This window comes from Canis lupus, chromosome 3 (genome assembly GCF_048164855.1).
Source record: "Canis lupus baileyi chromosome 3, mCanLup2.hap1, whole genome shotgun sequence".
Taxonomy (NCBI): domain Eukaryota; kingdom Metazoa; phylum Chordata; class Mammalia; order Carnivora; family Canidae; genus Canis; species Canis lupus.
Window position 1 is genome coordinate 49,440,152 of NC_132840.1, and position 27,059 is coordinate 49,467,210.

The 27,059-nt window shown below is 42.0% G+C and overlaps 1 protein-coding gene and 1 long non-coding RNA gene across 6 annotated transcripts in view; one reads left to right on the top strand and one right to left on the bottom strand.

Annotated features, from left to right (window-relative positions):
• PIGL (phosphatidylinositol glycan anchor biosynthesis class L) overlaps window positions 1–15,988 on the top strand; it is an 89,089-nt gene extending 73,101 nt beyond the window's left edge. For 3 of the 5 annotated variants that reach the window (XM_072821001.1, XM_072821000.1, XM_072821002.1), the window contains 4 exons: window positions 322–389; window positions 2,703–2,734; window positions 4,262–4,395; window positions 12,112–15,988. In XM_072821001.1, coding sequence (XP_072677102.1) covers window positions 322–389; window positions 2,703–2,734; window positions 4,262–4,395; window positions 12,112–12,210 — 333 coding nt within the window. In that variant the 3' untranslated portion in view covers window positions 12,211–15,988. Of the gene's footprint in view, window positions 1–321; window positions 390–2,702; window positions 2,735–4,261; window positions 4,396–9,427; window positions 11,836–12,111 lie in introns of those variants that run through there. The other 2 variants (XM_072821003.1, XM_072821004.1) reach the window with 2 other exon arrangements.
• A 1,617-nt stretch (window positions 15,989–17,605) lies between these two features.
• On the bottom strand, window positions 17,606–23,048 carry LOC140630557 (uncharacterized). Its single transcript, XR_012028285.1, has 3 exons — window positions 22,749–23,048; window positions 18,120–18,182; window positions 17,606–17,840 (listed from the first exon to the last, which is right to left on the bottom strand). It is a non-coding gene; the product is annotated as an uncharacterized lncRNA (long non-coding RNA).
• Between the last annotated feature and the right edge of the window lie 4,011 nt (window positions 23,049–27,059).

Sequence of the window (27,059 nt, forward strand, 5' to 3'; positions counted from 1 at the left end):
AGAAAAACTAAATGTGCTAATAAATAGCCAAACAGATAAGAAACAAAAATATTCTGAACCCAGGTCCCTATCATGGGTGAATTCCACTCTGCTCCGCTGGCCTGGAACAAGAGTAAACAGTAAAATCCATGCAAACAGTCTCCACATTGGCCAGCGCAATGGTTACACACCACTGATCTGCTCCAAAGTAAGTTCAGATGTATGCAGAATTGGAAACCTTTCAGGGTTCTGTGCGCTCCTTTTCTTGCCAAGGGGGTGGGGATGGCTACCTTGCAACTGAGGCAGAGAAAGCATGAGTGACCACCCTGTGTTTCTCTACAGGTGGTGACTTTCGATGAAGGGGGAGTAAGTGGTCACAGCAATCACATTGCTCTGTATGCAGCCATGAGGTATGACTCTGTGTGAGGCGGAAGAGTGTCTGTTCATTTGTTCAGGGTGGATGGTTTCTTTTTTCTTTTTTCTTTTTAAGATTATATTTATTTATTCATGAGAAACACAGAGACAGGCAGAGAACAGGCAGAGGAATAAACAGGCTCCCTGGGGTGAGCCTGATGCCAGACACCTGATGTGGGACCCCAGGATCAGACCTGGGGGCAGATGCTCAACCACTGAACCACCCAGGTGCCCCAGGGCGGATGGTTGAAAAGCACTTCCCCACCCACCATCTGAGCTCCCCTGGACCTGACCACTGAGTTACAGAGAGCCAGTATTGGCCACATTGCTCACTACATCTCACCACCCTCTGTGTGAGAAATTCTTTGTAAGTTGTCTTATTATTATTGTCTTGTCTCCTCAACACCTGAGGGTTTTTTCCCCATGGAGTAACATTTTATTTCTTTTTGGTTTGGCCAGAGAGCTTTAGGGCCAAATTCACAACCCCTTGTAGCACATGTGGGAAATCTGAATGACTGACTTTTGTAAATCAGTGTGCCTCTTGGCTTCATCTTCTTTTTCCTCCTATTATTCTAATTTATTTTGTTATTTTCCATTGTCCATTTTTTAAAATTTATTTATTTATGATAGTCACACAGAGAGAGAGAGAGAGGCAGAGACACAGGCAGAGGGGGAGCAGGCTCCATGCACCAGGAGCCCAACGTGGGATTCGATCCTGGGTCTCCAGGATCACACCCTGGGCCAAAGGCAGGTGCCAAACCGCTGCGCCACCCAGGGATCCCCCATTGTCCATTTTGTACACTGTATCAAGTCTTTCTTTAGAGAAGGAAGATACACATATGTAATAGGAAAAGTTTTGTTCTTCATAGCCACCCTATTTTACCGATAGACATCTGTATTTTACTAGTAAAAGGAATGCATTTCAAAGATATTGAGGGGCTTACTATATACAAATATATACCGTGTTTCCTGCCCTCTAGAGAAGTACTTCTCCTGGGCATTAGGAGTGGCGGAGCAGTGGGCCTGGCCTAGCCACTGGGGAAGGGAAAGGAGAATTTGAAGTGAAGTACTTACTTTATAACCTTCTAAACATGCCCAACATTCTCAGACCAGAGCAGTGAAATATGTAAAGTTGGAAATGATCTCACCTATCATTAAGTCCAGCCACCTGATTTAACTGAGGAAGTGAAGTGGTTTTCCAAGTACTGCCAGGCTGAATAATGGCAGAAGTAGAACTGGAATCCATTTCATATGTGTATATTGTCTGTGTGTTGGTGGTGGGGTGGGGCCACTTATCTCATCTTTCTCCATCTCTTCGCTTTTAAACAGAAACAGGCAAGCAATTTTGAGTTCATTGTTGTTGGACTGGCCTCACCTTCCTTTAAGGCAGGGAGTGCAGAATGGCCTTCACTATCAGAAGGTGGGAGCAGGGGAGGTTGAAAAGGAGAAAGAACTATTAGGGGAGAAATATCAGTTAATATTTTTAATTAGTCTCCTGTCACACTAATATTACAATTTCAAAAAAGAAAACCTTTGAAGAGTTCATCACAGTTACCTTCATCTCTAATAGGTAAAGCTTGGGCCAGGGTACTTCATAACCATTGGTCAGCCTCCAGATTGGCTGACCTTGGGGAAGATGCTCACCCTGGTCTCTTCAGCTATAGCCAGAGGTATGGAATCCCAGAAACCTATAGAGGGATCATAGAATGTGGCAGGCCCTACTATTGTTGGGGAGGAAGAAATTTTCCTCTGTCCAAGATTCTTCTAGCTAGACTAAGAATTACATTTCCATGATTAACAGGAGAAAATCAAATTTAATTTTGTCCTATGGGGAATCCACACAAACAGGAAACTCCAAAGACTGTCAGGCAACAGGAGGCCTGTAGGTCATCCTGAGCTCCGGAGCAGGGTAGGAGTCTGAGGGTACAAAGGAGAGGAAGACCATTCGCAGGAAGTTGAGATGCTTGGAAAACAGAGGTGGCCCTGTTTTGCAGATAAGTTTTTTAGGTAAAAAGATATCTGTGACTAGTTCTCTTCCTGGTACAGACCCTCTTTCTAATATAAATTTAGGTGGTGGTTGGGGGGGTGGGGGATGTTAAGCAATTCTGAATTTGCTAGGAGTTCTTTTTTGTTTTGTTTTGTTTTGTTTTAATTTGCTGGGTTTTGATGGCTGTTAACTCAAGGTAATCTATCTGCCATTGTGACCCATGCTGGGGAGGCCTGCCCTTGACCCCTATACTCCAAAGGCTCTTTCTGTTAACTGCAAAAGAATTCTTGCTCCCTCTCAATTCTGTCCTTTCCTCTTCCAGGACCCTGCACTCAGAAGGGAGGTTACCTAAAGGTAAGTTGTCCCTTTTGTAAAAGTCTGCTAGTTACTATCCCTCTAAGAAACATATCGGGTGAAATTTGTAAATATATAGAGAACTGCCCTAGGATGAGCAAAGGTGGTGCTCGGGAGGCTGGGCCATACTCTTCCTTACCCAGCACACTGTGTCTGTCAGTGTGGGTCCTCAGGCCTTAAATCCAGGTTGTATCCATTGGGAAGTGCCCTGCCAGCCAGGCAGGGCACTGGTGTGAGGGGAGGCTAGATGTGTTAGAAAAACAGAACCAATAGGAGATACATATATAAAAGATACTTATTACAAGGACTTGGCTCATGCAAGTACAGAGACTGAGAAGTCCCACAGTCTGCGGTCTGTAAGCTGCGAACCCAGGAAAGCTGGTGGCATAAGTCAGCCTGGGTCCAAAGGCCTGAGAAGCAGGAAAGCCAGTGGTGTAAGTCCAAGGGCAGGAGATGACCAGTATCTCAGCTCAACAGGCAGAAAAGAACAAATTCTCTTTTCTTCCACCTATTCTTCTATTCAGGCCCTCAGTGAATTGGATCATGCCCACCTACACTGGGGAAGGCAATCTGTTTTCTTGAGTCCACTGATTTAAATGCTAGTCTCACCAAAAACACCCTTGTAAGCATACCCAGAAATAATGTTCAGCCAAATATCTGGGTACCCTGTGACCCAGTCAAGTTGACACATGAAATTAACCATGACACCAGGCCCTACCCACTCATCTGTCTAGCTCTCTCCCCAGGTAGGTCTTTTTCACCTCCAGTGTTCCTTTAGCCTGTCCATCTAAACTCACATCCCAGCCCCCAGTTACTTAGCTAGGCTGTAAATGGCTGATGGGTGCTTAATGAGTTAATCTGCTTGAGTTAGAAGGTGTTTGACCCTACGTGGCCATTTACTATGTGACACTGATCCTTAACCTCTCTGAGCCAGTTTCTGGTCTGTCAATGGGATTAATATACATCCCTCAGGAGTGATATGAAGATGAAGCAAATGAAAACACAGTGGAGTGTGCTCTTTCTCAGTAGGCTGAGCTTACCAGGTTGTGAAGTCTTTGAAACATGACTGTAGTTCATTTGATTTTTATTTCAACCCTCTGAGACAGGCTGCTACACTGTCAGCACCATTTTACAGATGAGAAAACTGAGTGTCAAAGAGCTGACTGGGACTTTCCCAAGTCCGTGAGGTCTAGATCTCTTACCTCCCAATCCAGAAATTCTGGTCTTCATCACCTTTCCCTTGGCTTTGAGTTAGCCCATTTCCAACCTCTAGAAACAACCTTATCTTACGGGGGCATGTTGTGAGTAGAGGGCAGCCTGCCAGGTGTTCTGTGGCCCTTCACTCTTCCTATCTGTGAGAATGATGGGCAAAGAGTAGTGTTGGTGCTACAGAGTCATCTGGCAACTGCATGGCCACAGTCCTGCCCTGAGCCCCAAGGCAGCAGTAGGGTGCTCCAGGAAAATATGCCTGGAAGCAATAAGACCCTTCACTTCTCTCCTCTCACCTCCCCCCTCCCCCCCAACCAGGGTGCTCCGTGCTCACGCTTCAGTCAGTGAATGTGTTACGCAAGTATATCTCCCTTCTGGACCTGCCCTTTACTCTGCTTCGTAGGCAGGATGTCCTCTTTGTGCTCACCAGCAAAGAAGTGGCACAGGCCAAGGTAAGGATTGTGAATTCCTGGACACCTTTCCTCTAGATCTGTGTCCCAGACCCTGTGGCCCCTCACAACCCCTAATGGAAGACCTTCCATAGCAGTTCAGCATTTGAGTGTTAGGACTATCCAGCTAGACCTTGGCGGTCATAGATTATCAAGGACTTTCACCGTTTTTTTTCTGATCATAAAAATAACACATGCTTTTTTAAAAGGTTTTATTTATTTATTCATGAGAGACAGAGACATAGGCAGAGGGAGAAGTAGGCTCCTTGCAGGGAGCCCAGTGTGGGACTCCATCCCAGAACCTGGGATCACGCCCTGAGCCTAAGGCAGACACTCAACCGCTGAGTCACTCAGGTGTCCCATATACATGCTTTTTTTTTTTAAGTAAAAAAATATGCTCATTGTAGAACATCTCAAAGGATTTTATATAAAAGCATCAAGAAGAAAATAAAGATAATTAATAAAAATTACCCAGAATGCCATCACTCAGAGATAACCCATGTGAACACATACCTTCTCTATAAAGAATATTATGTATTTTAATGGGCTCACACAGTGCCTACTATTTAAAACCTGTTCTAACAACATTATGACCATTTTCTTCTATGTCATTATGCATTAGGATTGTAATGGGTGCCTGCATTCTACTGTATGAATGTGCCACACAGCTTGAGTCTAAGAGGAACTCAGACCTGCCAGGAACCTCTGTAAAGAGCCAATACAATAGAACACTAGAGGCCTATTTGCCTATTGAGGAAATGTCAGGCCCAGTGAAGCTGTCATAGTGAAATCTCTTAGCTGTTGGTGGGGCGGGTGATTCTGAAAACCATGGAGTAGGGAGCAGGCAATTAAGGAAAATTGCTTTAATCTGTCTTCAGGTGTGACCCCCCGCCCCACAACTTAAGTTTACCAGAGAGAGAAGTATAGCAATGAGTAAAGCTAAGAGAAATCAGGATAATAATTTTTTTAAATAATAATAATATTTGCTTAGCTTTATTTTTTTAACTGTCTGCAATAAACATTTATACCTACCAAGAGGCACTTTGCTAGATACTGAGAATGCAACACTGACCAAAAACATGAATTCTCCTTTGTTTTATTTGATAGTTCATTAATTTCTGTTCTTTATTTTTTGTCCTACTTTACTCATGTTTTACATTGGTTTCTTTTTTTTAATTTCTTGGACTGAAAAGGTTAGCTTTTTTTTTCCACTTTCCATTTTTTAAAAATATACTTTAATACTAAAAATATATATATATACTTTAATACTATTAATTTCCCTTGAAGTATTCTGTTAGCTGCACCCAACAAATTTTGATATGTACTTCTCCCACTGTCACTCAGTTTTAAATAATGTATAGTTTCTGTTGTGAGTTCCTCTTTAATACATGAGGTTTTTAAGGGTGTATTTTAAAGTTTGTACATGCCTATGTGTGTATATAATACAGTCAATCCTCATTATCCACAGGTTCCATATTTTCAAATGCACCAACATGCTAAAATTTACTTGTAACCCCAAAATTAATATGGTACTTTTGCGGTCATCTGTGGACATGTGTATTTTCAGGGCCGTGAAAAGTTTTAAGTTGCCAATGATGCACTCACCCAGGTTTCCAACTGAGGTTGAAATCTCTGCCTTGTTTCGGCTCTCATACTATAAACAAGTATCCTTTCCTCAGTATATTTGGTGCCCCATTGTTCTCATTTTGGGGCTTTTTGTTGGTGATTTTACTGTTTAAAATATTCTTTAAGGGGATGCCTAGGTGGTTCAGTGGTTGAGCATCACTTGGCATGATCCCAGGTCCAGGGTTTGAGTACTACATTGGGCTCCCTGAGAGGAGCCTGCTTCTCCCTCTACCTGTGTCTCTGCCTCTCTCTCTCTCAGTCTCTCAGGAACAAATAAATAAAGTCTTAAAAAAATTAAATAAAATGTCCTCTAAGGATGCCATTCAAGTGCTGTCTAGGGCACTTACAGAGAAAGTATGTGTGTTAAATAAGCTTCATTCATGCATGAGTTATAGCCCTGTTGGTTGTGTTATTTGGTGTTAACGAATCAATAACATAATATTAAATAAAGCATCTTTAAACAGAAACACACATAAAACACGATTATGTGTTGATCAGCTGATGAAAATGTTAACACGAGAGGCTCTTAAGAACCAAAGCCTTTATTTCCCCTAGGAAAAATGATGCAGTATTGACTATTTCAAGTGTTTGCAGTAACTTTATAGGACATAGCTACCAGAACAAGAATCATTGTATAGCCTTTTTATTGTTGATTTAGAATTGAATCCCTTTCTGGTCATTACATGTGACTTCTGTAATACTGGTTTTTAAAGACTTATTGAGAATTCCTTAGTGAATGACCTACTTTATGATCAGTCTTTATAAATGTTAACATGTTTATCTAAAAAAATGTGTGTGCTCTATTGGTTGCATTTCAGATTCCAGATATAACCAGTAGATTGAGCTTAGTACATATGTTGGTCACAACTTGTATATTCTAACTACTTTCTAACTACTTTCTTAACTTTTTGATCTATAACTTTATGATACAAGTATGTTGAGATCTCCCACCCTGAGTATGGATTTGTCCATTTGTCTTTGTGTTTGATTTATTTATGTTTGGTGCATAAAAGATCAAGGTTGCTATATCATCTTAGACTATTCATTTTATCATCCTATGTCTCTCATAATTAATGATTTAGCCTGAAATTCTATTTTAATCTTAACATTGCTATAATAGCTTTCTTTGGACTTGTATCTGCATGGCTCATCTTTTTAAAATACCTTTATCGTTTTTCTTTAAGTAAGCTCCACACCCAACACGGGGCTTTTTAATGCCTTTATTTATTTATTTATTTTTTAAATTTTTATTTATTTATTTGACAGAGAGAGAGCACAAGCAGGAAAAGAGGCAGGCAGAGGGAGAGGGAAGGAGCCCAATGTGGGGCTCCATCCCAGGACCCCAGGATCATGATCCAAGCTAAAGGCAGACACTACCAGGCACCCCTTAATACTTTTATTTTTACCTTTTGTTGTCATCTTAAATTTGTTTTAAGATTTTATTATTTAGGGACACCTGGGTGGCTCAGTGGTTGAGCATCTGCCTTTGGCTCAAGTCATGATCCTGGGGTCCTGGAATCAAGTCCCGCATTGGGCTCCCTTTGGGGAGCCTGCTTCTCCCTCTGCCTATGTTTCTGCCTCTCTCTCTGTCTCTCATGAGTAAATAAATGATATCTTTTTTAAAAATCACTTCTTGGCCTTTTGGCTGAGATCAAGTGTAAAAAAAAAAAAAGATTTTATTATTTATTTGAGAGAGAAAGAGAGCACCAGTGGAAGGGGGGCAGCAGAGAGAAAAGCAACTCCCCACTGAACAGGGAGCTTGATGTGGGGCTCTATCTCAGGCGCCCCTTTTGTTGTAATTTTTAGGTCTATTTTCTGGCATATTGTTGAATTTTTTTCCCTACTCTATGAAATATCTTTCTTCCTTTGTTGAGGTATAATTGACACACATTACAGTAGTTTCAGGTGTATAGTAGTTTCAGGTGTAGTATTCAGGCTCCCTACTCAATGGGGAGTCTGCTTCTTGTTCTTCCTCTCCTTCTGCCCCTCTCCACCTCCCCATGACAGAGAGAGAGCCCATGAGCAGGGGGTGGGGTAGAGAAGAGAATCTCATGCTGAATCTCTGCTGAGCATGGAGCCTGAATCAGGGCTTGGTCCCAGGACCCTGAGATCATTACCTGAGGCAAAACCAAGAGTCGGATGCTTAACCAACTGAGCCACTCAGGCGCCCCTGCTACTGTACTTTATAATATCATTACTGATATACACTAGATTCCTGGCCCTATCTGTTTCTTGTATCTTACATATTACCTCTTTGTTCACTTTTTGCTGATGCATATACTTCAGCTTTTTTCTTTTCTGTCTGCCTATTATTTCACTTTTTTTTTTTAATTTCATAATTTCTTCTTCTTTAGGGTGGTTTTTCTCCTACTTAGATGTTTGAATGTCCAAAATGTAATTATTTTGGTCTGACAAAGTGGGGCTTTCTTTGTTGTTGTTTTTTTTAAGATTTATTTATTGTTATTTTTAATGTATTTTTTAAAAGACTTTATTTATTTATTCATGAGAGACACAGAGAGGGAGGCAGAGAACATAGAGGCAGAATCAGGCTCCTCACAGGGAGCCGGATATAGAACTTGATCCCTGACCCGGGATCATGCCCTGAGCCTAAGGCAGACACTCGACCACTGAGCCACCCAGGAGTCCTTTCCTTTTTTTTTTTTTTTTTTTTAAGATTTTATTTATTTATTCATGAGAGACACAGAGAGACAGGCAGAGACATAGACATAGGCAGAGGGAGAAGCAGGCTCCCCCAAGGAGCCAGATACAAAACTCGATCCCAGGACCCCAGGATCACACACTGAACCAAAGGCAGCTGCTTAACTGCTGAGCTACCCAGGCATCTCTATTTATTTATTTTAGAGAGAGAGAGTGCACATGAGGGGCAGAAGGAGAGGGAGAGAGAATATCAAGCAGACTCTGTGCTGAGCATAGAGCTCAACTCAAGGTTCGATCTCATGACCCTGAGATACCAACCCTGAGATCATGACCTGAGCAGAAACCAGGAGTTGGACACGTAACTAACTTTGCCATCCAGGTGCCCCTGATAAAGTGTTTTATAAAACTATTTTCATCTTAAATATATTCATGGTCTAGTTGCTGATTTTATTAGTTCTCTTTCTTCACATTACATTATGTCTTTAGGAATTCTGATTTGCAAATTAGGCACAAGGTTGTTGAATTTAGAAATGTTATTCCCCTCCTCCTTTGTGCTACCCCCCCCCCCGCCCCCACACACACACCCAACCCTTGTCTAGAGAGTTTGCAATTGCTTGAAGGCCAGAATCAGGTCCTCACTTGGCAGTTCCAGTCACAAAGCCTAAAGGTAATTCAGCTCAGTGCTGATCTCAAAGCATTCAGCTTGCCCTCAGAGCAGTCAATGGCATTTCTTCCCAACTTCTTTTCACAGACAACCGAGCCCCTGGCCCATCCAACAGAGTCCGGGCAGTGAGATCCTTCAGAAGCAGGACTCCCAGCCAACACCTTGCTCTGAGCCCCTGAGCCAGCAATCCTCTGCTTCAGGCTGTCATTCTTGTATTTACATTCTTTAGGTTCATGGTGCTTTTGGTGTTAGTTTTGACCCATTCTTGTCTCTGTATTCTCTCAGCATTTTCTTGTCACTACTATGTATTTGGAACAGGAAGCACGAATTTACTGCTGCATCTTAACCAGATCAACCTGAATTATCTTGACCAGGAACACCTGAATTATGTTGAACCTAAGAAAATTAAAAGTAGGGATGCCTGGGTGGCTCAGCAGCTGAGTGTCTGCCTTCGGCTTAGGGCATGATCCCAGGATCCCGGGATCAAGTCCCACATCAGGCTCCCTGCGAGGAATCTGCTTCTCCCTCTGCCTGTGTCTCTGCCATTCCCTGTGTTTTAAATAGATAGATAGATAGATAGATAGATAGATAGATAGATAGATAGATAGATAGATACCATTCTCTGTGTTTATAAATAAATAAATACCATTCTCTGTGTTTATAAATAAATAAATACCATTCTCTGTGTTTATAAATAAATAAATAAATAGATTTTAAAAAATTTTTTTAAAAGAAAATTGAAAGTAAATACAGGGTGCCTGATGCATTTGGCAGAGCATGCAACTCTTTTTTTTTTTTCTTTTTTTTTTTTTAAGATTTTATTTATTTATTCATGGAGACACAGCGAGAGAGAGAGGGGTGGGGGGCAGAGACACAGACAGAGGGAGAAGCAGGCTCCATGCAGGGAGCCCAACGTGGGACTCGATCCCAGATCTCCAGGATCACACCCCGGGCTGAAGGCAGCGCTAAACCACTAAACCACCGGGGCTGCCCAGAGCATGCAACTCTTGATCTCGGGGTCATTACATCGAGCCCCTACATTGGGGGTAGAGTTTACTTAATAAAAAAATGAATACAAAGAAATTAAAAATAAATAGAATTCCCATATATGGTAATTACCATATATGGTAGCCATATATATGATCCAGCAATCCTACTTCTGGGTTTATATTCAAAAGAATTGAAAGCAGAGTCTTGATTTCCACATCCATGTTCATTGCAGCATGATACACAAGAGCCAACAGATAGAAGCAGCCCAAATGTCCGTAGCATTTGAATCAATTAAGAAAATCTACACACTTAGGATGGAATATTATTCAGGCTTAAAAAAAGAGAAAGGAATCCTGTCATCTGCTACAACATGGATGAACACTGAGGACATTTTGCTGAGTGAAATAAGCCAGTTGCAAAAGGACAAATACTCTATGATTCTACTTAGATGAGAAATCTAGAGTAGTCAAAATCACAGAGACAGAAGGTAGAATGATGGTTGCCAGGGACTGGAGGAAGGGGAAATAGGGAGTTGGTTTTTAGTGGGTCTAGAGTTTTCTTTTCGCAAGGTGAAAAAAATTCTATGGATTTTTTACACAACAATATGAATATGGGTAAGATTATAGAACCATACATTTAAAAATGGTTAAGATGGTAAAAATTTATATTTTGTGCTTAATACCATAATCAAAAATTAAAAATAAATTAAAAGTAATAACATTTTTGCTAGGGAAGAGGAAAAGGTAAATTAAATGATAGAACCCATTGTTAAGCCCTTAAACGAAATAGATCTATAAATTAGTAAAATATTTTTGGGGAGTCATAGCAATAAGTCTCAGAAATCTGGGGCACCTGGGTGGCTCAGTGGTTGAGTGTCTGCCTTTGGCTCAGGTTGTGATCCCAGGGTCCTGGGATCGAGTCCTACATGGGGCTCCCTGCAGGGAGCCTACCTCTCCCTCTTCCTATGTCTGTGCCTCCCTCTGTGTCTCTCATGAATAAATAAAGAAAAACCTAAAAAAGAAAAGTCAGTCTGTTTAGAATGTACTTACCTTTTGATATTCTTGATATACTAAGTAAAAACAAACAGGTTACAGGGGCACCTGGCGGGCTCAGTTGGTAGAGCATGCAACTCTTGATCTTGGGGCCATAAGATTGAGCCCCACACTAAACAGTTTACTTTAAAAAATAAATTAATTAAATAAGTAAATATATTTACAAAATCATTATGTATTACTTGTATACTTCAATAAATTTGCACTTACTCTGACCTAATCATTTTTATTTCTAAGACTTTATCCTAAAGAAATGAACAAAGATGCATTCAGAGATTTATGAGCAAGAATGCTCATTGGTATAATTTATGATAGTCAAAAAAGTAACTAATATTCAGCAGATGAGTGATGTAGGATTGAATACAGCAAAATCATAGCTTTGAAGGAAAGCTCAAATATCTCTGCCTCTCTCTGTGTCTCTCATGAATAAATAAATAAATAATCTTAAAAATACTTTTTAATAAAATAAAATAATAAATTGAGGTAATGCATGGAAACCAATCACTCTATAGCCGTCAGTGGCATCATGTAGTTTTATCACAGGGCTGTTGGTAAGAGATGGGACAGGGGAGGCAGTGATTGGAGGCCAATCAAGAGGCGTTCATGCATTACAGGAAGAAGCCAGAATAAGTTATTAGCATGAGGTGTGTTCATGGGAGGAAGAACTTCAGGTGAGGAAAGGAGTGAAGCAATGCATGTCTTCTAACTAGTCTTCTTTGCTTCTTCTAGAGAGCCATGTCCTGCCACCACAGCCAGCTGCTCTGGTTCCGCCGCCTCTATGTGCTCTTCTCCAGATACATGAGAATCAACTCCCTGTACTTCCTCTGAAGCCTTGAAGAATTTTCTGATCCAAGGAACAAAGGGAGAAAAATGGCCAGAACGCCCGGGTCCTGGCCTTGAGCTGGCCTATAGCCCTGAACCAAAGGAGATCCCGGTGTGGGGAGGCCTTCCAGAGCTCTGCTGCTCTGTGCTGTGAGGCTCTAACAAAAGGGGGGCCATGCAGACCAGTGGGTTGTCCAAACGTCAGCTTCTTCCTCTGGGAAAAAAAACCCCACAGCAGCCAAAACCAAACAAACCCAAGGATAATAATAGCTACCCTGTTAGCTTCTCTAGTTCTTCTGAAAAACAGGTTACATAATGACGTGATGTATGTCAAAACACCTAGCATAGAGCCTGCTATTATTATAAATGATCGTAAAAGCGCTCTGAAATCACTTCACAGATGCCATGATGTGGTATTTTTACACTGTTTCCAAAGGAGGCTCACCAAACACACACACACACACACATAAAATAACCAGTCTATGTTGAATTAGTTCAACCATGGTTCCTTTGATTAATGTTGTAGCTTATGTATCAGATTTGAATCCAGGGAAACTTCTCTATTTAATATCACAGTTGGTAAATTGACTGGGCTCCCAAAGTCTGAACACCATGTCCAGTATTTCATACTGAGATTATTATGATGTGGGCCCTGCCCTGAAGGAGCTTACAGATGTCTCAGCTCCCAGTCTTTTGCAGGAAGCAGGAAATAGGAAGACAAATCTGGAATTGTTGTTTTGTTTTGTTAAGACTCAAAAAAATGATGTTTTAAAATTGTGCTACAAACAAAAGCAGTCTGAGGGGTCTAGCTTGGAAGCTATTCCCACAGTCCACCTAATGGTTCAGGGAAGTGGCCTGAGGCAGGGCAGCTCAGTGGTGAAGCATGCAGGCTCTGAATACTTCTGAGCCTGGGTATGAGGCCAGATTTACCAGCAACGTAAAGTCTCTGATGCAATTCTCCCATTTACAAAATGAAAGACAGTCATGGTACCAACTTCAGAGGAGATGATGCCTGGTGGGCGCATAGTAAAGGGTCTGGCACTCAGAGCTCTGGAGGGACGAGCTACTGGTATTCTGAAATCTACAGAATAAGCAGGCATAATTCAGAGGGACTCACATAAGTAGAAGTCCTGACACAGAAAGGATCTTGGTGTGCATTGTCCAGTGAGTATCCTCTCTGCCCCTCGGATGAAGGCTTGCATTGCTGTCTCCATAGCAACAGGTTAGAGATCTCTCTTGAATGCCTCCTAGGGGCCAAAGGGGATTGACAGAGCTATCAGGCCCTGTAGCTGGAATCGAAATGCAAATCCGGTTGTTATCTGTCTACATAAAATTTGTCAATAGGTCCTAATAGCCTCCATAGAAACTGAGAAGGTATAAGCCACCAATGCTGGTTAGAGCTGGGGGTGCTGAGAGGGGGCAGGGACAAGCTGCCTCCTATCCTGCTGCTGAGAAGACACAGGCACTGAACTAGCCTCTCTGGACTGCAAGTCTCAGTATGTTTTGTTTTGTTTTTTTTTTAAGATTTTATTTATTTATTCATAAGAGATACACAGAGAGAGGCAGAGACACAGGCAGTGGGAGAAGCAGGCTCCCTGCGGGGAACCGTATGTGGGACTCAATCCTGGGACTCCAGAATCATGCCCTGAGCCAAAGGCAGACGCTCAACGGCTGAGCTACCCATGCTACCCAAGTCTCAATATGTATTAAGAGCTTATAAAATACCCGTACCCTGCGACCTAAGGAAATACTTTAAAATTAAATGTATACATACAGACATCATCACAGTATTATTTATAATAACACAATTAGAAAATCCCAGTGATGCAATCGTAGCAATGAGAAAATGTTTGTTTTATTAAATTTTATTATTTTATTATTATTATTTAAGATTTTATTTATTTATTCATGAGAGACCGAGAGAGAAAGAGGCAGAGACACAGACGGAGAGAGAAGCAGGCTCCAAGCAGGGAGCCCGACGTGCGACTGGATCCCGGGTCTCCAGGATCACACCCTGGGCTGAAGACGGCACTAAACCGCTGAGCCACCCGGGATGCCCTATTTTTTTATTTTTTAAAAAATATTTTATTTATTTTTTCATGAGAGACACAGAGAGAGAGGCAGAGACATAGGCAGAGGCAGAAGCAGGCTCCATGCAGGGAGCCCGATGTGGCACTCAATCCTGGGACTCCAGGATCACGACCTGAGCCAAAGGCAGACAACCGCTGAGCCACCCAGGCATCCCTGTTTTACTAAGTTTTAGAAAGCAAGTTAGGAATGATACAATCTCGTTTTAGTTAAACATACATGCACAGATAAATACATCTGTGTGTATACTCGCACATAAAAGTGTGTGTGTAGAGAGAAAAAGAGAGAGAGAGATACACAGAGATATATATCCAAAAGGTATTTACTGGGGTGACTGGCCAGCTCAATTGGTAGAGCACAGGATTCTTGATCTTGGGATGTCTTGAGTTCAAGCCCCATGTTGGGTGTAGAGCTTGCGTTTAAAAAAAAAGTAATTACCAATTAGTAAGGTTATCTTTCTAAAATGAACATTTATAATTTTAAAGGATTTTGTTGTTTATGAATAGTTTTGATGTGATAAAACACTTTTGATAAAATGTAAAGCTAAAAAAATGTGCATGGGCAGGGGCATGAGTGCATGAGTCGGTTCAGCATCTGACTTCAGCTCAGGTCGTGATCTCAGGGATTGAACCCCACCTCAGGCTCCCTGCTTAGCTTGGAGTCTTCTTGTCTTTCTTCCCCTCCCTTTGCCCCTCTCCCTGCTCGTGCTCTCTCTTTCAATACATAAATAAAACCTTTTTTAAAAATGTGTATAGCCAGGATAATCTCAATCATGTATAGAAACGATTCATTAAAGAGAAGCCAGCTATTTATACACTGCTGACAGGCATGTAATGGTACAGACTCTGAAGGGCAACATGGCAATTTCTAGTAAAGTTACATATTCTCTGATCCAGCATTTCCACTTCTAGTAATTTACACTATAAATTTACATGTTTAAAAGATTTAAGGGACCCTGAAAGACTTTATAATAGTAAAATACTGCACCAGTCCAAACACTACCAATAAGGATTGCCTAAATAAGTGTGGGTACACCAGTAAAATAGAATGCCACAAAATTATTAAAAATAATAAGGCAGGCAGCCCTGGTGGCACAGCGGTTTAGTGCCGCATGCAGCCCGGGGTGTGATCCTGGAGACCCCAGATCGAGTTCCACGTTGGGCTCCCTGCATGGAGCCTGCTTCTCCCTCTGCCTGTGTCTCTGCCTCTCTCTCTCTCTCTCTCTCTCTCTGTGTCTCTATGAATAAACAAAATCTTAAAAAATAATAATAATAAGGCAATGCACTGATACAGCGAGATCTCCAAGATCTACAGTTAACTGGAAAAAATCCAGATGCAGAACAGTGCTTGAGAATGCAACCATTAGTGGGGGAAAATATATATATGTCTACACATCCAATTGCATGTGAACAAATGGGATATTTCTGGTTACAGTGCTTGTCTACAAAAGGAAATTGAGTGAGAGGAAGGGAATGGATACCTTTTTTGTCCCTTTTGAATTTTATACCATGCACATATATTCCCTATTCAAAAATACTTTTTAAATTTGGAGGTTAGAAAGCTGAGTAGAATCATCAATAGTAGTTGCTTCTGAATGGTGGAATTTGAGTTCTTTTCTGCTGTTGTTTTACTGCCCATGTTGGCATTTTTGTTTTTTTAATAAATTAGGTAAAAGTCCAGGTGGAAATGAAAACAAGCTAACATTTTTATTTCCTGGTGACGGGGGCTTGATTCTGATCCCTGTTGCTGGAGAGCAAGCTCCCCCTATGGCTGGCTCTGTCCATCCCAACACCCTGGGGGCATCGCAGGGCCTGGGGCACCTGCAGCTGCAGGCTCCCCTCAGAGATCCCAGTGGGACCAGAGATTCTCCCTGGTGCCTGAAGAGAGCACTGGACAGCAGCATGGGAGGGAAGGATGCCCCTCCAAGCCAGTAGGGCTGCCGCTGGACCGGGGAGTAGGGCCTGTGCTCAGGTGAGGGGAAAGGTATCGTGTGCAGGGTAGTCCTGGGGACACATGGCAAAAAATGCCTCTGTGCAAACTGTCAGAAAGCAGCCCTTCCTCCAGGGAGACATATGCCCTCACCAGAGCAAACAGCCTGGTGAGAGGAGCACAGACTACCCACTCCACCCTCTGAGCCACACACTTGTAGAGTTAACCTGCAAAACTGTACAGTGGCCCTGAAGGCTAGAGCCAAGATGTTCATGGTTTCTTCAAGCCACAAGGCAAGGAAAGAAGGAAGGAAGGGGAGGAGGGAGGGAGGCAGGGAGAGGGCCAACCACACACAAACTAGATCTCAGCTAATTAAGAATTAGCTTGCCCAGAGTCCTGGGAGGCCAGCTGGTTCAGGGTTGGGGTGCTATTCCTGCTCCCTGCGGTTGGGAGAGGGTTACCCCTCATCAGAGGGACCTGTAGACCCTTCACAGTGGCTTCAGAGAGGGCCAGGGGTTTGCTAGTTCTTACCTCTGGCCCAGAAGAGCAGAAAGTGCCCGGTCTCCACCACTCACTGCTTTGCCACTGCTCGGGACCAAGGGCGACCAGACACAGTAGGAAAGGGAAGCCCTCTCCCAAGGAAGCTCAGGAGGAAAGGAAGTTCCCCTCTGCAGGGGGCAGCCTTCCCCGAAGGAGCATTGAATGAGGGACTTCATCAAGAACAAAATGAAAGCTCAGGCCCTAGCCCAGACACAAAAGGATGTTTCTCAGGAGTGGCCAAGTCAGTAATCTGGAGGATCAACTAGAAGATACCTCTCAGGACCCAGAGGACGGGAAGCTCAGAAATGGAAAACATGATGGAAATTAGACCTGAAAAATACATCTAAGGAAAAAAAATCAGGAGACCTAAGATGTGAGTAATGGGAGTTCCAGAAGGAGAAACACTTACAGATGGGGATAATGGAGAATTTATATAATCTGGAAGAGAATTGAGTCAGTACACCAGAAGGGCTCACCATATTCTAGCCAGCTTTGATTTTTTTTAAAAGATACACATAGGGGTGCCTGGGTAGCTCAGTCGGTTAAGCATCTGCTTTCAGCTCATGTCATGATCCTGGGGTCCTGGGATTGAGCCCCATATCAGGCTCCACACTCAATGGGGGTTGGAGGGGTGTCTGCTTCTCTCTCTCCCTCTGTCCCTTCCCCCCTGCTCTCTCTCTGTGTCAAAGAAATAAATAAAATCTTTTTAAAAATAGTAAAAATATACATGTGTGAGCTGCAAAATCCTAAAATTTCAAGTGGGGGAGGGAGATAAAAGTATTGTGAAGGTCTCCTATGGGTTCAATGGGAAGCTCTGGAGGAGAAGCACCTTTAAAAGAAAAGAGAGATTTTATTTGTTTATTCATGAGAAACACAGAGAGAGGCACAGACAGAAGCCAGCTCCACGCAGGGAGCCTGACGTGGGACTCAATCCTGGGTCTCCAGGATCAGACCCTGGGCTGAAGGTGGCACTAAACCGCTGAGCCACCCAGGCTGCCCTGGAGGAGAAGCATCTTGAAGTGATAAAGTACCAGGGGCTCCGTCTGGGTCTGCAGGACAGGACAGGTAACCACCTGCAGCTTTGAAAAGATAGAATCACAATTAACTAAGCAGAAAAGAAGAAACAAAAAGAAATCTAAAAGACACCAAAGTAAAAGGGGAAAAAAAGGAAGACAGGAAGCAAAGCATAAAATGGAAAGATACAATGGAAATGATACAAAAAGAATCGAATCAAGTATCAGTTACTTCAAACAAAAAAAGGAATGAGCTAATTTCCCTACCAAACCTGAGTTAGAAAACAAAATCTAGCATCTAGACATAACAAAGAGAGGCTAAAAATAAAAGGATGTGTCACCTACCATGTACCAAGCGAAGGCACACAAACCAGAAGAGGGACAACACATATCCAAGCATCAAAAAGCCTGGAACAATGGGAGATATTTTAGACAGGCACCCGATTCTCTCCATGAGAAGATACGCACCCCATATCACAGCAGCCAGATACTTGCAACAAACTGTCTCAGAGACCCAAGTTATTTTAAAAACACAAAACACAATAATAATGAAAGGCTTTAATATTCTTTCAGAACGCTGACAAATCAAGGTGGCAAAAAGTAAAGACAGCATTTGGGTAATATAAAGAACTTAAATAAAGTCAGTACTCATTTATGTGATAAAATATTTACAAAATTCAATTATTGATTGGCCCCTGAGAAATCCCTAATAAATTTCCCAAAGTAAATTTTGCAGGCCACATTTTTTTTATCATCATCATCCAATACGTTTCAATAAGTTTATAAAATGACCCCAAAGCCTCTACAGAGAAACCAAGAAACATCCTCCAAAATGACCTCTAGACCAAAGAAAAAATTATAAACTAACTAGAAGATAATAAAAATGACGTTTTGTATGGGACCTATCTCCAGGTGATCTGTACTTTTTCATTTTTTAAAAAGATTGAAATTAAGTGAACTACGTGATTCAATGCAAAGAAATCTACAATATAAACCAAGCGAAAGTAGCAAGAGGGATTTAATACAGATGAAGGAGAAAAATAAAAAGATGGTGGAAAGGTTCTAAGTTTTCTTTGAAAAATCAAATAAGCCAACACCTGGCAAATCCAATTGAGAAAAAGGGAAAACGCAAGTGCCATTATCAGGAACAGGATGGATATTATGGCCACAAAAATGGAAAAGACTGAAAAAACTATAAGAGATGTTAATGCAAGTCTGTGGCAACGCAACTGAAACTCTGCAAGAAACGGATGACTTCCTAGGAAATTTTGGGCTCCCACCGAACCCTACCAGGATGTCTTAAATAGGGTCCAGGCATTTCAATCCCATAAAATGCAGGGTTGTGTCACTGTGAGATTAATCCAAACCAATACTTTTTAATCTTCCAAGGACTCAGCATCGGGCCACCTAGCACTACAGTATCAGGGTTCCCAGGCCACAGCTGTTCTGCCTTTGGCCAAGCCTAGTAGGGAGGGCAGGACACCCAGGCAGCACCAGGCTCAGCATCAACTGCAAGGCGGGGGTGGGAGGGAAGGGAGACTAGCCAGGCTCTGTGTCCAGGTTGGTCCCCAGGACAGATTGATGGTGGCTGTTTCCTCCCACTGGGAAGTGTCACACTGTCCCTTTTGTTGAGTCCTTGCAAAGTAGAACATGCTTCAAGAGCAAGTCCCTAACAGGTGGTCATCTTCAAATCCCCTTCCAAGCTCACACTGCAGTACACCTTGGCGGGCCCACACTAGAGAATAGGCAGGGGGCCACAACTGGATTATATAATAATGGCAGTGCATCTGATTAATGGAATTTTATATGGCCAAAATTTACTTTAAAAAAGAACAGACCCATGGGATCCCTGGGTGGCGCAGCGGTTTAGCGCCTGCCTTTGGCCCAGGGCGCGATCCTGGAGACCCGGGATCGAATCCCACGTCGGGCTCCCGGTGCATGGAGCCTGCTTCTCCCTCTGCCTGTGTCTCTGCCTCTCTCTCTCTCTCTGTGACTATCATAAATAAATAAAAATTTTTAAAAAAATTAAAAAAAAAAAAAGAACAGACCCAAGAACCACAGAAAAATGAGAAAGGTAACTATATTTTTTTCTTTCTTTTTTTAAATTTAAGGGTTTTATTTATTTATTCATGAAAGACAGAGAGAGAGGCGAGAGACACGCAGAGACACAGGCAGAGGGAGAAGCAGGCCCTACGCAGAGAGCCCGATGTGGGACTCGATCCCAGGTCTCCAGGATCAGGCCCCAGCCCGAAGGCGGTGCTAAGCCGCTGAGCCACTGGGGCTGCCCCTATAATAGATTTTTTTAAAGACTTATTTATTTGAGGGGGGGGGTGCAGAGGGAAAGAAATCTCAAGCAGTGCTGAGCACAGAGCCTGACACGGGGCTCAATCCCACGACCCTGAGATCATGACCTCAGCCGAAACCAAGAGTCAGGTACTTAACCAACTGAGTCACCTAGGCGCCACTAAAACAGACTTTTTTTTTTTTAAAGATTCCTCGTCTAGATGGTTTTATAGCTATCTAAAGATAATTCCAATATTATCCAGAGGAACTAAATATATACAAAAGTACTCCAGTTCATACACAAAATAGCAAAACATGATCTAGCCCAACAAGTAAAAATCACTGACAATTTTATTTGCAAATAGACGCATACCTTTTTTTATTGTACTTTGCTTTATTGCTCTTCACAAATATTGCATTTTTTACAAATTAAAGATTTGAGGCAACCCTGTGTTGAGAAAGTCTGCTGGTGCATTTTCCTAACAGCATGTGCTCACCTTGTGTTACAATGGAACATTTATGGAATTCTTGCAATATTTTGGTTTTTTTCTTGCAATATTTAAATGTTTTCATTATTGTTATATTTGTTATGGTGATCTGTGATCAGTGATCTTTGATGTTACCACCATAATTATTTCGAGACAACCACAAACCCTGCCCATATAAGATGGTGAACTTAATTTTAGTATATGTGCTGCCAAAGCAAACACAAGATAGTGAACTTAATAATAAACGTTGTGCATACTCTGACTGCTGACTGGCCATCCCCCACCTCTCACCCTCTCTTTTGGGCCTTTCTAGTCTCTGAGACACAATATTGAAATGAGGCCAATTAATAACCCTACCATGGCTTCGACGGGTTGGAGTGAAAGGACGAGTCACATGTCTCTCACCCCTGAAACCAAAAGCTAGACATGATTGAGCTTAGTGAGGTAGGCATCTCAGAAGCTGAGACAGGCTGAAAGCGAGGCCTCTTGCACCAAACAGCCAAGCTTGGAATGCAGAGGAGAAGTTCCTGAAGGAAAGGGTAAGTGCCACTCCAGGGACCACATGGATGAGAACAAAGCACTCTTGGATGTGGAGAAAGGTTTAGTGTTCTGGAGAGAAGGCCTAACCAACCCCAACACTCCCTGAAACCAAAGCCTAACCCAGAGCCAGGCCCTGACTCCCTTCCCTTCTGTGAAGGCTGGGAGGTGAGGAAGCTGCAGGAGAAAGTCTGAAGCTAGCAGAGGTTGGTTCCTGAGGTTTAAGGAAAGAAGCCATCTCCGTACCAACAAAGAGAAAGGTCAAGCAGCAAGTGCTGATGCAGAAGCTGCAGCAAGTTCTCCAGAAGATGGAGCTCAGATAACGAATGAAGGTGGCTGCACTCAACAACAGATTTACAATATAGATGAAACAGCCTTCTTTTGGAAGAAAATGCCATCTAGAACTTCCATAGCTGGAGAAGAGAAGTCAATGTCCAGCTTCAAAGCTTCAAAGGTCAGGCTGACTCTCCTGCTGAGGCTCATGAAGCTGGTGACTTGAAGTTGAAGCCAATGCTCATTAATATTTTAAAAATCCTAGGACCCTTAAGAATTGTGCTAAATCTACTCTGCCATGTACATTGTTTATAACATGGTTTAGTGAATATTTTAAGCCAAATGTTCATACCTCCTGCTCAGAGGAAAAAAGATTTCAAATATTCCTGCTCATTGACAATGCACTTGGTCACCCAAGAGCTCCGATGGAGATGCACAGTGAGATTTATGCTGTTTTCAGGCCTGCTAACACAACATCCATTCGGCACCCGTGGGCCAGGAGTAATTTCAACTTTCAGGTCTTCTTTCTTTTTTTCTAAGATTTTATTTATTTATTCATGAGAGACACACACAGAGACAGAGAGAGAGAGAGAGAGAGAGAGAGGCAGAGACACAGGCAGAGGGAGAAGCAGGCTCCATGCTGGGAGCCCGACGTGGGACTTGATCCTGGGTCTCCAGGATCACACCCTGGGCTGAAGGCGGCACTAAACCCCTGAGCCACCCAGGCTGCCTTCAGGTCTTCTTATTTAAGAAATATACTTCATAAGGCCCTGGTTGCCATAGACAGTGATTCCTCTGATGGATCTGGACAAAGTAAATTGAAGACCTTCTGGAAAGTATTTGTCATTCTAGGTGCCATTAGAAATATTTGTGAAAAAAAAAAAAAGAAATATTTGTGATTCGTGGGAAGAGGGCAAAATATCAATATGAACAGGAGTTTGAAAGAATTTGATTCCAACCCTATGGATGACTCTGAGGGGTTCAAGACTTCAGTGGAGGAAGTAACTGAAGATGTGAAAAACAGCATGAGAGCCAGAGGGGGGAAAAAAAGAAAAAAGAACCAGAAGCAAAAGCGGCACCTGAACATGGGACTGAACGCCTACAATCTCATAAAACTTAACAGATAATAAGCTGCTTCTTATGCATGAGCCAAGAATGTGGTTTCTTGATGGAATCTATTCCTGGTCAAGATGGTTAAAACGACCCTCCACCAGCAAAATAGAATACAACTCGCTGGAGGTTCAGATAATGGTTAGCATTTTTTAGCAATAAAGTATTTTTAATTAAGGTGTGTAATTTTTTTCAGACATAATACTAAGACACTCGATAGAATACAATAGAGTGAAATATAACTTTATACACACTAGGAAACCAAAAAATTCATTTGACTTACTTTATTGTAATAATCTCTTTATTGTGGTGGTCTGGAACCCAACCCAGAGTATCTCTGGGGTATGCCTGTATAGATACAAAAATGTAGAAGAAAATATTGGTAACTTGAATCCAGCAGTGCATCAAAAGAAATACTATTCCACAACCGAATAGGATATTATTCTAAAATCTAAGAATGGTCTCACTTGGGGAAATCCATCAACATAACTCATTACACTAACAAATTAAGAAGAAAAATCATATTCTTTTATTTATAGGTACTGTGAGATTAACAAAATTCAGTCACTATTTCTGTAACAATTTTTAAGAAATATAGGAGAAAAGGGGATCCCTGGGTGGCGCAGTGGTTTGGCGCCTGCCTTTGGCCCAGGGCGCGATCCTGGAGACCCGGGATCGAATCCCACGTCGGGCTCCCGGTGCATGGAGCCTGCTTCTCCCTCTGCCTATGTCTCTGCCTCTCTCTCTCTTTCTCTCTCTCTCTCTCTGTGACTATGATAAACAAATAATAAAAAAAAGAATAAGAAATATAGGAGAAAAGAATACAACTTAAGTAAAGACTATGTACCCAAACCCAGTAGTCTGAAACTAAGTGGACATAGTAGGAATGAAACTCTATCATCATCATCAGTTAAATTGTTTTGAAGGGTGAAGCTACTGAAGTAGAACAGAACAGTAAAATAATTGGTGTAAGTTTTAGAAGAGATGGCTCTGTTTAGAAACCCAAGAGAGAAAAAAAAAAAAAAAAAAAAAGAAACCCAAGAGATGTCAATAAAATCTACTATAGTAAATGAGGAAATTTGTATAGCAACTGGACATCTTTACAAAAATCTATGGATTTTTGTAGTTTTACTCTAATTGACAATATTTACTTTAATTGACAAGAATTCGACAGATGTGAAAATAAAAAATTTCCAGGGATGCCTGGGTGGCTCAGCAGTTGAGCGTCTACCTTTGGCTCAGGTCATGATCCCAGGTCCTGAGATCAAGTCCCATGTTAGGCTCCCTGCAAGGAGCCTGCTTCTCCCTCTGTCTATGTCTCGCCTCTCTCTGTGTGTCTCAGTACTAAATAAATAAAATCTTTAAAAAAATAAGAAAAAATTTTTAAAATTAAAAAAAATTGTCCAGGGGCTGGCTCAGTTGGAGGAGCATGTGACTCTTGATCTCGGAATCATGAGTTCAAGCCCCACACTGGGAGTAGAGATTACTTAAAATAAGTAAACCATGGGATCCCTGGGTGGCTCAGCAGTTTGGCGCCTGCCTTTGGCCCAGGGCGCGATCCTGGAGCCCCAGGATCGAGTCCCACGTCGGGCTCCTAGCATGGAGCCTGCTTCTCCCTCTGCCTGTGTCTCTGCCTCTCTCTCTCTCTCATAAATAAATAAATAAATAAATAAATAAATAAATAAATCAATCAATCAATCAATCAATCATAAAAAAAATAAGTAAACCATAAATAAAAATTAAAAAATTCCATTCTCGTCAACATCAAGAACTGCAAAATGCCTAGACATGAGTTTTTTTTTTTTTTTAAGATTTTATTTATTGATTGATGAGAGACACAGAGAGAAAGAAAGAGGCAGAGACACAGGCAGAGGGAGAAGCAGGCTCCATGCAGGGAGCCCGATGTGGGACTCGATTCCGGGGCTCCAGGATCATGCTCCTGGCTGAAGGTGGCGCTAAACCTCTGAGCCACCGGGGCTGCCCGAGAAATTAGTTTAACATAAAGGATATAAGGTCTATCTAAATTTTATAACCACTATTAAAATCCCAGCCATCTTTTTTTGGCAGAAATTGACAAGCTAATCCTAAAATTCATGTGGAATTGCAAGAGAGTTAGAAGCCAAAAACAATCTTACAGAACAAAGTTGGAAGACTCACATATCCCAATTTCAAAATTACTACAAAGACCTAAATGTAAGAGCCAAAACTATTCGACTCTTAGAAGGAAACATGTAAATCTTTGACCTTGCATTAGAGAAATGTCTTTTTTTTTTTAAGATTTTATTTATTTATTTATTTGAGAGAGAGAGATAGAGAGTGAGCAGGAAAGAGAGGGAGAGAGAATCTGAAGCAGACTCTGTGCTGAGTCCAGAACCCCACATGGGGCCTGATCTCACAACAAGATCATTATCCCAGCTGAAACCAAGAGTCAGACGCTTTACTGACTGAGCTACCCAGGTACCCCGACAACAGTTTCTTAAATATGACACCAAAAGTACAAGCAAAAGAAAAAATAGAAAACTTCTGCTTCACAGGACACTATCAAGAAAATGAAATGGGAGAAAGTGTTTGGAAATTGTATATTTGACTAGGGTCTAGTATCCAGAATATATAAAGAAGTCTTACAATTCAACAGAAAAACAACCTAATTAAAAAATAGGGAGAGGGGGAACCCTGGGTGGCGCAGGGGTTTGGCGCCTGCCTTTGGCCCAGGGCGCGATCCTGGAGACCCGGGATCGAATCCCACATCGGGCTTCCGGTGCATGGAGCCTGCTTCTCCCTCTGCCTGTGTCTCTGCCTCTCTCTCTTTCTCTCTCTGTGACTATCATAAATAAATAAACATTTAAAAAAAAAATAGGGAGAGGGACACCTGGGTGGCTCAGTGGCTGAGCATCTGCCTTTGCCTCAGGTCACGATCCTGGGGTCCTGGGATCAAGCCCCACATTGGGCTCACCACAGGGAGCCTGCTTCTCCCTCTGCCTGTGTCCCTGCCTCTCTCTGTGTCTGTGTGTCTCTCATGAATAAATAAACAAAATCTCAAAAAAAAAAAAAAGGCAAGAGACTTGAATATATAATTCTTCCAGAAGATATACAAATGGCCAAAAATCATAAGAGCATCATTAGTCATGAAGGAAATGCAAATAAAAACACAATGAGATACTATTTCACACCAGCAGGATGGCTATGATTAGAGCAGACTAACAAAGACTGAATAACAACAAGTGTTGGTGAGCATATGGAGCGATCAGAACCTTCATGTATTTTTGGTGGGAATGTAAAATGATGTAGCTCCTGTGGAAAACAGTTTCACAGTTCCTTACTAACTTCAAGATTTCCTATAGGACCCAGCCATTGCACTCCCAGGTCTACACCCAAGAGAACTGAAAACATATGTTCAGTCTCGTAAGCCAGTGTTCAGAGCAGCCTGATTCATAAAATCCAAATGTCCCCCAGCTGATGAAAAGATTAAAAAAATATGGCATTTTGTTTGTTACCCAGCCATAAAAAGAAATGAAGTCCTGACATACGCTATAACGAGAATCCACTTTGGAAACATGATGCTGAATGAAAGCCAGACACAAAAGGCCACATACAGTAGGATTCCATTTATATGAAATGTCCAGAATAGACATTTCCATAGAGATGGAAAGTAGATTAGTTTCCAGAGCTTGGGGGTTGAGGAAAGCAATGACTGTGAATGAAAATGTGCTGGAATTGACAGTGGTGAAGGTTGGATAATTTTGTGAATATACTAAAACCCAAAGAAATTTGGGCACCTGGGTGGCTCAGTGGTTGACCGTCTGATTTTGGCTCATGATCTCGGGGTCCTGGAATCAAGACCCGCCCCAGGCTCTGCATTCAGCATGGAGCCTGCTTCTCTCTTTTTCTCTGCCCCTCTCCCTGCTCATTCTCTCTCTCTTTCTCTCTCTCTCAAATAAATAAAATCTTTTTTAAAAAATTAAAAATATATTAGAACAGGAAATGTCGAAGAATAGCCAAAATATAAATATTAAAGGGACAGCAGTGTGAGACCTGCCTTTCCATATATTAATATGTATAAACCCATTGCAATAAAAACAGATACAGGCACAGGAGTAAACCCCTGTTGAACTGAAGAGAAAATCCAGACACACATCCAAATTATATGCAAACTACTATATGATAAAGGTGGTATTTTGTTTTTGTCTTTATTTCGTTTTGTTTTGTTTTTAGGGACTTGAACTCATGACTGAGATCAAGACATGAGCTGGGATCAAGAGTCAGATGCTTAGGGGTGCCTGAGTGGCAGTCAGTTGAGCACCTGACTCTTGGTTTCCACTTGGGTGATGATCTCGGGGTTGTGGGATGGGGCCCTGCCTCTGGTTCTGCCCTCAGGGCAGAGTCTGCTTGAGTTTCTCTGCTCCTCTCCCACGCACTCTATCTCTCTGAATTAAATAAATCTAAAAAAAGAAAAGTAAAATGTTTAACCAACTGAGCCACTCAGATGCCCCTTTAGGCACCCCGATAAAGGTGGCATTTTAATTCAGTGAGAAAGCATTTAATAAATGTGTATGGTTGGTTAGGCATTTGGAAGAAAACAAAAACTCCCTACCTT